Source organism: Cetorhinus maximus, chromosome 25 (assembly GCF_964194155.1).
Source record: "Cetorhinus maximus chromosome 25, sCetMax3.hap1.1, whole genome shotgun sequence".
In the NCBI taxonomy this organism is placed as follows: domain Eukaryota; kingdom Metazoa; phylum Chordata; class Chondrichthyes; order Lamniformes; family Cetorhinidae; genus Cetorhinus; species Cetorhinus maximus.
Genome location: NC_135903.1, coordinates 17,139,857 through 17,153,709, shown reverse-complemented (window position 1 = coordinate 17,153,709; position 13,853 = coordinate 17,139,857). Strand labels below are relative to the sequence as shown.

Genomic DNA, 13,853 nt, shown 5'->3' with positions numbered 1-13,853 from the left:
CCATGGGGTTTGGCTTTGCCAACAAGTCTGTTAATGTGGCACTTTATCAAATGCCTTTTGGAAGTCCATGTACACCACATCAACTGCAATACTCACACCACACCTTTCTGTTACCTCATCAAAAAACTCCAGAATGTAAGTTACATATGATTTACCTTTAACAAATCTGTGCTGGCTTTCCTTAATTAATCCACACTTTCCCAAGTGACTCTTTATTTTATCTTGTATTATTGTTCCTAAAGTCTTTCATACTGCTAAGGTTAAACTGACTGGCCTGTAGTTGCTGGGTTTATCATTACACTACTTTTAGAACAAGGGTATAACATATGCAATTCTCCAGTCCTCTGGCACCATCCCTATTTCTAATGAAAACTGAAATATTATGACCAGTGCTTCTACAACTTCTACCCATACTTCCCTCAGTATTCATGGATGTATCCCATTTGGTCCTGGTGACTTATCAATGTCAAGTGCAATCAGTCTTTCTAACACACCATTTCTAACAATTTTTAGCCCATCCAACATCTCTACCTTCTCTTTCACTATGTCTTTGGCAGCATCTTTCTCCTTGGCAAAGACTGATGCAAAGTACCCATTTAGTACCTCAGCCATGCCCTCTGCCTCTATCCATAAATCCCCTTATTGGTACCTGTTCAGCCCATCCCTCATTTTACTTTTAATATTCATATGCCTACAGAAGACTTTGATTCACTTCTATGTTCGTTGCCAGTCTCTTCTCATACTTTCCCTTTGCTCTCATTACTTTTACCACTTCCCCTTTGAACTTCCTGCATTCAGCCTTGTTTTCAGTTGCATTATCAACATGACATCTGCTGTACGTATCCTTTTTCTGCTTCAGCTTACTCTCCATCTCTTTAGTCATCCAGGGGGCTCTGGCTTGGTTTGTCCTAACAGTCCACCTCATGGAAATGTACCTTGGCTGTACCCAAACCATCTCCTCTTTAAAGGCAGCCGTTTGTTTCTTTACAAATAACATGAAGGGAAAAACACATTTCATGTAATATGACAGCAAGCTCCCTTTGGTACAATATGAAATCATATACATTACATTTCACACAGAATAAGCTCTACTCACAGCTGCAGTACCACAATCACACTCTTCTCCCATTTCCACATATCCATTTCCACATTCTTGAGGATCAACCAGCTGTGGAAATTGTTGAAAGATTCATTTTTAGACTTGTAACTAATGGAAATTACCATCAATTTCACTAACACAGGGTCTAACAAGTGCTTTTTTCCCCCCAATGTTAATGTGTTTCTAAAAATCATCTACTGAATAAAACATGCTCCAACATGTTGTACAGTGTAAAACTATTCATCCAGAAATTATTGGAGCTGGTTTGATCAGGAGAGGGGGAGTGGGGAGGGAGAGAGGGAGTGGGGGGAGTGGTGGTGGGGGGGAGTGGTGGTGGGGGGGGGGGGGGGGGGGGGGGGCGTGGAGATTTTGGACGGAATGGAACTTCAGCCCATCTATTATTCTTCCCCTATTGTTCTTCTGGTAAGCTGGAGCCCCATCAAGATCTCAGAAAGATTGGTGAACACAGCAGGTATGATCACTATCATTAATAAAATCTAATATAATATTAAATACCAACACTGAATTTCCTGTCAAGTCAAACAATCACATTGTTGAGATCAGTTAAGTTGTCTTAAAACACAGATTCCTATCACTCCCCATTGACCCCATTCATTGCCCTGACTGACTAAAAATGGCAAACTACTTTTTTGTAGACAATGCTCATCTAATGCTGTGTCCATCTATCACCATCATAGCTTCTAAAACCACTCTCTCCTCTGACAATAAGTGTGAGCAGATCATGGATTGTCAATAAAATCGTTGTCAATAAAATTGAGATGATTTGATCGGTGGTCTCTGCCACTTCCCTCTTTTCCCCTAGCCCACTGGGCCAAACTTCCTCAAAGCTTACCCCCTGGCCTAGCCCTGAATCTGCATCTTTCTCTAGTTTCTCTCTTATCTCCAATGCTGTGCTCTCCGAGCTCATATTGTATATGACATTCACCTCCCTTGATCCTGTTTCCACTAAACTACTGACCACCCAAGCAATGTTCCCCTCTAACTTCCATTTGCTGTGCATGCAGCGTTTTGCACTCAGCGATCCCTTTAATATTGATCCATGTAGCTTAGAGAATACATTGCACCCAACTTCCCATACCTGACTCCCACAGCAGTTGATATTGTTAACGGTTCTATCTCCTCAGGTACTGACAAATCTGCCCTCATCATCTCTCTCCTCAAAAAAGCTAACCATTGACACATCAGTCCTTGCAAACTAGCCCCATCTCCAACCTCCTTTCCCTTTCCAGAATGTTCTTAATTGTGTTATCGCCTCCTAAATATGTGTCCATCTTTCCCGGATCTCATTTTTGAATCCCTCTAATCAGTTTCTGTCTCTGCCACTGTACTGAAATGGCCCTGATCAAAGTCACAGCTGACATCCTTCATGGCTCTGACAAAGGTAAATAATCCCTTCTCGGACTGTCTACAGTGTTTGAAACAGTTGACCAGCTGACTTTCACTTGGGACTGTAGGAGGAATTTGGATTATAGAAGTTTTATCATGCTCTCCCTTTGTCAGATTTTCTCATTCAAGAAAATGATCTACATGACACTGATGGAGTCTCTCTCCAATCTTAACCATATATGTGAATGCACCTAGTCTCTTTACCATAATTCTAATTACATACTTTTCTTTATCACCTCGGTGGTTTTTCACCATGACCTGCTGACCAGCACTGAACTCTCTAAATCTTATGCCTGGTTTAGCATGACTGATCGTCACTTTTCTTGCCTTTCTCTTACTTTGCTATTGACGTCAGGCTTAAGCAAAATAAACCTTGTCCTGGAAGCGTGTTTAGACACCAACCCATAAGGTGCGCAACCTGTTGTAGACTGTGGGGTTATTCTGTAAGGGAACAGAAAATTGTCTGACCTGTGTCAAAGAGAAACATGCAAATTACTGCCCAGCTTGACACCTAGCAAATACTTCTGCAGAGACCTCTTCACAATCTGTACACTTCTTCCTGCAGCACCATTCAATGCTAGGTGATATGGTGGTATTCAAATGTTTCTGACTCCATTTTTACTTAGAAATATTTCTAACTCTTCTGATGTAAACTGTGGACTGTAATCTGACATCAACACTTCTAGAAACCCATATATTACAAACCAGTTTCTCAGAACCTCAGTAGTTTTGGCATTTGTAGTATTGGGCATAGACTCAACGTTTGTTCACTTGACCAAAACAAAGTACTCTTTCCCTTCCGCTATAAAGGAATCGACACGTTTCTTGTGTTTGATCGTGGAATGCAAGGAGCCTGGTTGGATCATTTCCCATTCTGAGATACACTCGACAACTTTTCACCGACTCTTCAATACCTGTATCTACCTTTGTGTACCAAAAATTGCTTCTTGCTTCTGCTTTCACAAGGACTATCCCTGTGTGTTCTTGATAAAGTTCCTCTAACACTCTCTCTCCAAACCTTGGTGGAATAATTACTCTTAAATCCCATAGGAGACAGCCTCGATATACACTCAGTTCATTTCTTTGTGTGAAATACTCCTGAAATTTTTCATCATCACACTCTTTTAGCCAGGCATTCATGACATAATTGAGCACTTTACTGAATACCACATCCTTGCGAGCGTCTTCACTAATTTCTCTAGCGTACACTAATATACCATTTGTGTATATAAAGTAATTCACCGGTAACTCAGTGGCTAGAAATGAATCAGTCTTCACAGGAAATCTCGAAAGAACATGCACATTAGCATGATCTGCTGATTTGCAATATTTAGTATCGGACTGCTGGGCCATCAAAATCAAAATCCATCTCTGAAGCCGTGCTGCCGCAAAGGATGGTGCTCTGTTCTTTGAACCAAAAATGGTCATAAGGGCTTGGTGATCAGTTAACAAAATTAACTTTCTACTGTGCAAGTATTTGTGGAACTTAGTAACACCATAAATGATTGCTAATGCCTCTTTCTCAACTTGAGTAATTTTTCTCTGACTTTGTTAAAGTACATGATGCATGTGCTACAGGCTTCTCTGCACTGTCTTCCATTATGTTAGGTAATAACACCTAACCCCAGAGATGAGGCACTGCATAATAAACAAACTTTCTTTGGGATCATAGTGGGTCCAAAACAGCATCACTAGTCAGTACCACCTTCATTTATTCAAATGCTTTCTGACACTCCTCTGGCCTTTCCCAACCTATTCCATCTTTGAGCGGTAGATACAGTGGAGCTAATGTATTAGCTAAGTCAGGGATGAACTTGGAATAATGGACAACAATCCCTATGAATGTTCTAAGTTCTTCATTGTTCTCTGGTCTTATTGCTTTCAAAGTCCCCTCAATTTTCTCTCGCTTTGGGTGGATACCTTCACCGTCTATTTGGTGACCTAGTTACGTTACAATTGGCATCATGAAGCAACATTTGTGCATTTTAGTTTTAATAGCATACTCTTGAAGTTGATTAATGTTCTCTGTCTTACTGCTAATTAGAATGTCATCTAAGAAGCAGCACACTCCTTTCGTTCCACTTCGTACTGATCTGGAATACTGCAGGAGTAGTAGACACCCCAAACGGTCGCCTTTAGTACTGGTACAACCTTCTGTGTGTATGAATGGTGAGCAGTCCCTTGCTCTTGTCAGTTAATTATAATTACAAACATGCATTTGACCAATCTATCTTGCTGAACACCTATTCATTGCCTAAATTAGAAAACAAATCTTCACTGGTAGGCACTGAGTAAGTTTCATTCTCGATCACTTTATTTAATCTTTGCAATGGACCTGTCTGCTTTCTGAACCACCACAATGGCTGCAACCCATTCACGGCTCTTCACCGTCTTAATTTCCCCTTTCTTTCTAATCTGTTCAGCTCTTTACTCACTGCTTACTAAGTTCCACAAATACTGGCCTAGCCTTGCAAAATGTCAGCTGTACACTGGCCTTGTGATGCCTAATTTTATCATTTGCTCCTCCTTGCTCAAAGACCACTTTGTGCTCTCTTGGCACTTCCTCAATGTCAGCCGTATTCTTCCTGATCTCTACTGTAAATAACTCGGCCAAGTTTAACCTTATCTTCTAAAACCAATTCATTCCCATCAGGGAGACTTTGTTCTCTTCTAGTAATACCAATAGTAAGGGATAGAATATATCATTGTATTCCACTCTAATGCTAACTTTACCTAACACTGCAATACTGTTATTGGAATAACTAGTCGGCTTCACACCAGTTTTACATAAGGGAACGTGACTTACGGACTTTTTGTGAGATAACAGACACAGCTACAGCTGAAGAATCTCTGACTTTCATTTCTAGTGTAGATGCTGGTGTAATACCTTAAGCCTTTTACACATCTTCCACGTGGTGTTTTTCTTGCTCTCTGACTGAGTACAACTCTTGATCTTCCTGCTCGATAACATCAGCTTCTGTTTCCATAACTATCATTTACACATTTGAGGATTTCCAGACTCCTAAGCTAGCTTTAGCTCTATCCCGACCTCAAGCTGGTGCATGACTATGACTCACTGCTTCACTCTGACCTGGAGCATCACTGTTCCATTAGTCCTGCATACCATCTGGATATGACCGACTTTCTCACAGGCAAAGCACTTTGACTGGAAATAGGGGCATTTAAATGATGGTGCCCATGGAAACAGTAGCTTCTAAATCTTTGACTTGCTGCCGCGGGGCCTGGATCTCATGAAATCTGGTGGGCTTTCTTTTTTTAATTCATTCATGGGATGTGGGCATCACTGGTTAGGCCAGCATTTATTGCCCATCCATAATTGCCCTTGAGGTGGTGGTGGTGAGCTGCCTTCTTGAATCACTGCAGTTCCTGTGGTGTAGGTACAACCATAGTGCTGTTAGGGAGGGAGTTCCAGGATTTTGACCCAGCGGCAGTGAAGAAACGGTGTTATATTTCCAAGTGAGGATAGTGAGTGGCTTGGAGGGGAACTTCCAAGTGGTGGTGTTCCCATGTGTCTGTCCTTCTAGGTGGTAGCGGTCATGGGTTTGGGAGGTATTGTCCAAGGAGCCTTGGTGAGGTCCTGCAGTGCTTTTTGTAGATAGTACACACATCTGCCACTGTGCATCGGTGGTGGAGGGAGTGAACGTTTGTGCATGGGGTGCCAATCCAGCAGGCTGCTTTCTCCTGGATGATGTTGAGCTTCTTGAGTGTTGTTGGAGCTGCACTCATCCAGGCAAGTGGAGAGTATTCCATCACACTCCTGACTTGTGCCTCATAGATGATGGACAGGCTTTGGGGACTAAGGAGGGGAGTTACTTGCCTCAGATTCCTAGCCTCTGACCTGCTCCTGTAGCCACAGTATTTATATGGCTAGTCCAGTTCAGTTTCTGGTCAATGGTAACCCCCAGGATGTTGATTGTGGGGGATTCAGTGATGGTAATGCCATTGAATGTCAAGGGGTGATGATTCTCTCTTGTTGAAGATGGTCATTGTCTGGCACTTGTGTGGTGCGCATGTTATTTGCCACTTGTCAGCCCAAGCCTGGATATAGTCTAGGTGTTACTGCATTTGGTCATAGACTGCTTCAGTATCTGAGGAGTCGTGAATGGTGTTGAATATTGCCCAATCATCAGCGAACATTCCCACTTCTAACCTTATGATGGAAGGAAGGTCACTGATGAAGCAGCTGAAGATGGTTGGGCCGAGGACACTACCCTGAGGAACCCCTGCAGTGAGGTCCTGGAGCTGAGATGATTGACTTCTAACAACCATAGCCATCTTTCTTTGTGCTAGATATGACTCCAAGCCGCTGGTTCAGGAAAAGAGCTTCCTTGCAATTTGTAACTATCTCATTCTGTCATTTCTAAGGATGTGGCCTCATCACAGGCCTCCGTCCACATCAGCTTATTGTCTTTAGTCAAAAGCTTGACCTGGGTTTTATTGTTCTTTAAGCCTCCTACAAACGTGTCTCTAAGATTGATTTCTAAGTTCACATCATATTCACATTGACAAGAGAGTTTCTTTAATTTGAGAATGTAATCTGCAACAGTCTTACTTGGCAACTGCTTCCTTTCATAGAATATAGCTCTCAGTGCAATCTCATTCTTTAACATGCAATAATGAGTCCAGAATCTCACTAATTTCAAAACAGACCATTGAACTGGTGTCTCATGGGCAATACTGGTTAGACACCACCTAAAAAGCATCTGGCCCTATCATGGTGTGGAAAACATTTACTTTATTCTCATCTCCTATTTAATCACTTTTTGCCAAATATATAACCTTAGTTCATAATTACACCAGTCCTCTTTGTTAAGGTTGAATTTCCCCATGGTCTCCAAAAATGTCTTCAGTGCCATTTTTTGAATTATGTACTGAGCTGACTCATTGTGTACTTGAATATGATATGCCCACATGGAGCAATCTTTCATATTGCTCAAACTTCCTCAAAATCAACTTTAGGAGTTCCAAAAATGTGTCACAATGCTCTTCAGTCCTTAATTTCTCAAATGAAATGTAAAAGAAAATCCCATCCCAGCCTCGTCACCATCTTTCTGTTGTGTATGGCACTGAGTAAGATTAACACTTGCTCAGCTGCAGGCAGCCATTATTGAACTAACTTTAGAGAAGGTAGCAGAGAAGGCAATATAACAAAATGTTCAGATCTTGCATTATGCTGCATGTACCAAGTTTTGTTGAAGTGTGTCCACTAGTTTTTGAGATATATTGTTTACAAACAGGCATAAGAACAGGAGTAAGCCATTGGCTGATCATCTACCTCAACCCCACTTTCCCACGCTATTCCCATTCCCCTTGATGTCATTAGCATCTAGAAATCTATCAATTTCTGTCTTGAACATGCTCAATGATTGAGCTTCCACAGCTCTCTTGGATAGGGAATTCCAAAGATTCACCACCATCTGAATGAAGGAATTCTCCCTCACCTCGATCTTAAATGGCCTGCCCCTTATTCTGAGACTGTGTCCCCTGGTTCTTGACCCACCAGCCAGGGGAAATGTCCTATCTACATCCACCATCTACAGTCATGCCCTGTAAGAATTTTGTTGAGCTCGCCTCTTATTCTTCAAAACTTTAGAGAATACAGGCTCAGTTTCCTCAATCTCACCTCATAGGACAATCCCACCATCCCTGGTGTCATGAAAATATAATAATTTTCATAATATTATTGTGATTTATTGTAAAGGTAAGTTAATAGTGAGGTTTGGATAGTACATGTGTGTGTGGGATTTAATTGAATTGGAGAAAGCTTGTCTACAGGTTTTGAGTTATCAACAAGCAGCTAGGTTTGAAATGCTAAATGCATAAACATGGCTGAAATTTTAGAATGTGAGATGCGAGGAACATTTGCATTTTTAGATAAATTAGGTTAGTTTGAATTTCAAAGAGATGGTAAAATCTTACACCTAGCCACAAGAAGCTAAGCCAAACAGCGTGTCTATTTTCCCCAAAGGTTACTGATAAAATTAGTACCGTGAAAAGATTTATATTATGAGAAAAGTAAAGTTGTAAAAACATATGGGAACAATGGAAGCTGCATTAAAAGGGAGAAACATGTATAAAGGAGATGAGGTTATGTGTAAGGGGGAAGGCATTCTAAGATCTAAGACAAGTGTGAAAAACCCCCAGCATCTGTGCATCAAGTCACTGTCTACAGGAACTGTCACTAAGAAAACACTTTGAAACTCACTGTCCAGGGTATTGTGTGCTTTGCCTGGGTCTGTTCAAATCTCTTTGTTTTTACTGTTGCCTTAACAGAGCTGTAACTGGGAGCCAGGTTAATTAGGGATTTAGGAGTTATTATAGTAGTAATATGTGGACCTATGTACGTGCTTAAAATCTTTTCTTTCATCAATAAATGTTTAATTTAGCTTTGTAAAAAACACCTCTAAGACTGGGTGGACTTATTGCTACTGAATTCGAGGCATGCATCCTGAAATAAAATGCAAATTGCAAAACAGTCGTGGCAGCTGTTTCAAGTTTTCCTCTGGGATTTGAGCAGCTCACCATTTACCATCCGCTGTGCCATAACACTGGGATTAATCTGGTGAACTTCCGTTGAACTCCCTCTATGAAAAGTATATCCTTCCTTAGATAAGGAGACTAAAACTGTACACAACACTCACAAGCTGCGGTCTCACCAAGGCACTATACAATTGCAGCAAGACATCTCTACTCAAATCCCATTGCGATGCGGGCCAACATAACATTTGCCCTCCTGATTGCTTGCTGCACCTGCATGCTAGCTTTACTAACAAACACGGGTGAAAACATTACCTCCGCCTACCTTCAGTGGTGGGGGTAACTAAAGGAAGTTACAGCTAATCTAAAGGAAGGAAAGAGATAATTAGCTTTTATATATGTTATCATATCCTCAGGGTATCACAATGTGCTTACCATTGTTAGATTACTTTTTGAACTGCCATCATAATAATGTAAGCAAACATTGCAGTCAGTTTGCACACAGCAAGGTCCCATATACAGTGATGAACAAAGGTGATGCTACACTGAATCCAATCTGATATAACTGACCTGTGGGTGATTGAAGTACATATGGGATACAAAAAGTAAAATGTTCTTTCCTTAGCACAGATGAGGTTTACAAACACAAAATATTCCCACAACCCCCCCCAAAAAAAAGTTGCAAGCCACACGCCACTCAAAGTATGTTGAAAGTTTATCTAAGGGCTTACCTTGTGAGGCTTATTGAAAAGGCAGATGCCACCACCAGCCTGTAGAAACTGTCTATGTTCATTAATGCTGCATCTTGAAAATTTTTGAGGAAGATAATATCTAGTGGAACAAACAGGAACATGGATGAAAGAACTGCAGCACATTATTATTGAAATCTGCCATCTTCTTCAATTTGATAGTGTCCTGTCAAAGGCTGAAGCAGATAGAGAAAGGCTTTCATTTATATAGTGCTTTTCACAACCACCGGATGTCTCAAAGCGCTTTACAGATAATGACGTACTTCTGAAGTGTAGTCACTGAACGCAGGAAACACGGTAGCCAATTTGCACACAGCAAACTCCCACAATCAGTAATGTGATAATGACCAGGTAATCTGTTTTTGTGATGTTGATTGAGGGATAAATATTGGCCAGGACATCGGGGGTAATTAACCTGGTCTTCTTCAAAGTAGTACCGTGGAATCTTTTACATCCATCTGGGCAGGCAGATAGGTCCTTGGTTTAATATCTCATCTGAGAGACAGCACCTCTGACACTGCAGCACACCCTCAGTACTCTGCACAGGAGCAACTCAAGTCCTGAAGAGGGATTGAATTCAGAACCTAATGAATTAGAGGTGAGAGTGCTACCAACTGAGTCAAAGCTGACACTACTGTGTAGTAATTTTTGAAGATTTTTAGGGAATATTTTGCATCATTAATGTGTTGTTCTAGACATGTATGTCTGTTACAACCTAGCTGATGTGAGGCTGCATGTTGACCTTTATTTAATTTGCCAATTGTTTTCCCTTTCTTAGCATCCTCTGTAGAAGACACTTGACAATACTGTACACTTTGAAAGGCACTGGCAGTTATCTGGCACTTCAACTAAATGGCCATACATCATGTGCCAGTCTTTGACTCTGTGGAAGGGCTATTGAAGTCAAGATCACAGCAGAGTCTGGTAATGTCCTCAACCCATCCACTCATGCACACTTCCCAGAGGAGCCATTGTAAAGCATCCGTGAGTGGGAATTCCAGCTGATTTTTCCAGTCCCTGTCCTGTAGATGCTGCATGTGCAGCGACATGAACCTGGGACTCTGGCCTGAGTTATGGAAACAGGAAGGGCGCGACAACTGACCTCAGCACTCCTTGGGCTAGGAGTGAAAAAAAAAATCATCACCATTTCAGCATGTTTATCGCTGATCAGCAAATCCTGCTAGAAAATCAATGCGTGAATGCTGGATAAGGATGAGATTGGGTTCAGCTTTGATGCTCTCACCAATCAATAAACTGATAACACTCACTGTCCAGATTCAAATGTGAAGATTGGACATATCAGTGAAGTACTGAAGGGGGAGTTGGGTCTTCACATCCACAACTGAGGAGGACGGCATAGGATATTGGTATTTATAGGAAGGCAAAAATGACCCCCACATGCACAAAACGGCAACATTTGAATAAATGTTTTTCAAGGTACCTCAGATTTAATGCAGAGGATATTTCTAATCATTTGCAAACAAACAGAACAGGACACACTTTCCAATTGATTGCTTTCAATTAATTGGCATTAACAGGGTATAATATTGGACAAATGGGTGGGGATCCATTATGCCAGGTTTCTGCCAATTTGGTGCCCGGTCCAATTTTTCAATCAGCTGCACTTGCTAAGTTCCAGATAAATATATTAAAATTAGAACCCAATGACATCATTTAGACATTTATGTGATTCCTTAATATTTACGCCTGTCATGTCCCACCCATGTTAAATGGGGGACCAGGATGGTCAACGTGTGTTATTTATGGAGATGCATTCAAAGCAAACCACAGTAAGACGAGTAGCAGCACTTTATGGCTGTTACATGAGGAGTTATGATATCTGCAGTTAGCATGCAGTGGGATGGACTTGCCAGGGACAGTAAAGTTCAGCTGCATCCTTCAAGTTCTGTTCCTCCACTTTCTTCCAAGCATGCTACCTATGGCAGGTATGTCCTGCAGGGATAAGCAGGGATATACACCTCACTGCACTCTCATGCTGCACTCGCGTTGAAATTTATCACCGCTCCATCAGTAGGCCGAAGCCCAATTGCCTTTTTGCCTCCCTGTGTATTATGTCAGTCATCAGGTGCCAGGCATTGTTGTTAGCAAATAGCTTTTGCAATGGTTGAAATATGTACATTAAATTAGCCTTTGTAAAGACTACTTTTATCACCATATGCATCCATTCATCTTCAATTGGCTAAATTCTATTAAATCTCCCCAGGTGTTAAGGGTCAGGAGCATGCCCACATGATGGAGATCCGCATAATCAGGCAAGTTAATATTTTAACAGTCAAATGGTGCTCATAATGCATGGAATAAATATTGCCTGACTGGATGGAGAAGAGTGTGGCAAATATATCCCAGCGTGACAATGCAGGAGAACTATCCATTACTTCATGGTGTTTTTGGTTTCTTCTTCAAATCTGGAACTGATATTTTACCACAACAGCCCTTGATTCTACAAAGCCAGTAATGACCATTAGTGACTTTAACAGGCCTGCACGTTACACGTTCATGTCACCTTCTTCTGGCTGCAATGTCAGCAATCGCTTTAATACTCCATTAAAATAACAGACACAGGAAGCTTGTATAACCATCTTCAGCATTTGGTCACAAATATTGCTGAGAGGAGAGTTAGTGAGCTGGCAATAAAAGCAACCCAAATGGCATTGCATTTCCTTGCCTTACCTGAATTCTGAAAATTTTCAGATGCCATCAAACTATTTATAGCAATTCCAATTATTTTTTCCATAATACTGCGTAATCTTCTCAAACAATACACTACTATTCAGGATAATAGATGTCTTTACCTTAAAACTTTGTACCAACACAAGGCAGATGCACTTTGGAGCTTTTGTGAGCTGGATGATGGGTTATATTATGCCACTTAATTATAATTCAGTAAGCACAGGTAGGGCGCTTAGTGGCATATCAAAGCTGAGCCAAATTTAGCATGTCCATGTCTGTGATTTATAGCAACCTACACTGAGAAAATGGTACGCACTTACATAAAACAGGATCTAAAGAATTACTTCAACCACAAGCTAGTACAAGCCATACTTGTGAATAGAACCTTTGTCATCTACAGGAGCTTCATTCATCAAAATAAATATTCCCTATTTATCTGATACAGCACTTAACAGAAAAACTACATTACATCCTAAAGTATTGTTTTAAATTACTTCTTTCATCTGAGGGGACGCTGTCCTTTGGTGAATTGTCTTTTGAAATGGTTTGCTCCATCGGTAATGTAAGAGAGTGCAGTGATGCAAATGAAGATGCAAGGCCATTACTGCAAGAATTTACAGTAGCATCCCAATATATAAAACTTCAATATAACAAAGATCTTCATATAGGTCAGAAATCACATCACATAGATGGCAAGTGTCTTTTCTCGATAAAACTTGATCCATGTGATATCCTGAACTAGGAGGAGGTCAGAGAGAATTTTCCACAGCTCTCTTCCCTCTATTGATCCTGGGTTTTTCTCTTTTTCTGCCTCTTACAGATTATGCGTTGATTAGCGTTGGTGGCTGGAGGTGTGAGGTGTGCAGTGTCTAGTTTGTGATGCTCCAACCATGAAAGGCTCGACAGACCGGCTGGTTTTTGCTTGCGTCTCCAAATTTTGTGTGTTGTATATTCAAAGAGGAAATACAGAACAGATTAGCAGACTGGGGGCTGGGTTTTTCCCCTTTGAGGCAGGAATTGTGAATCGGGCTGTTTCCCAATGTCGCATTTCTGCCTCTTGCTTCAAACTCGCACGCTCACATTATTTTTCCCATGCAGAGCCAGGGTCAGGCGAGAGTAGGGATCGCCACTTCCCGAAACAGGCCCAATGCAGGAACAGAAGGCCCGCCTCCATTCCATGGGACTTTGGCCCAGTTCTGTACATAAGTGTTAGGTCCCCTAGCCCTCAACACACTTGAACCCCATCATCTCTCCCACCCACCCATAACCCCTCTATATCCCTGATGCCTTCTCCACGCCTACCATGCCCCAACTCCGCTATGATCCCTCAAGACTCTTATTCGCTCTCCAGACCCTCATTCCCGCACCAGACCCATCATGTCCCCTCCATATGCCCAATACCCCATCAT

At 41.4% G+C, this 13,853-nt stretch overlaps 1 protein-coding gene across 1 annotated transcript in view; it reads right to left on the bottom strand.

Moving 5' to 3' along the window:
• Positions 1-13,853, bottom strand: part of adam11 (ADAM metallopeptidase domain 11) — a 114,339-nt gene that overhangs the window by 22,924 nt on the left and 77,562 nt on the right. The window contains exons 12-13 of the mRNA XM_078529561.1: positions 9,736-9,835; positions 1,097-1,168 (exon numbers count right to left, since the gene is read on the bottom strand). Coding sequence (XP_078385687.1) covers positions 1,097-1,168; positions 9,736-9,835 — 172 coding nt within the window. The remainder of the gene's footprint in view (positions 1-1,096; positions 1,169-9,735; positions 9,836-13,853) is intronic.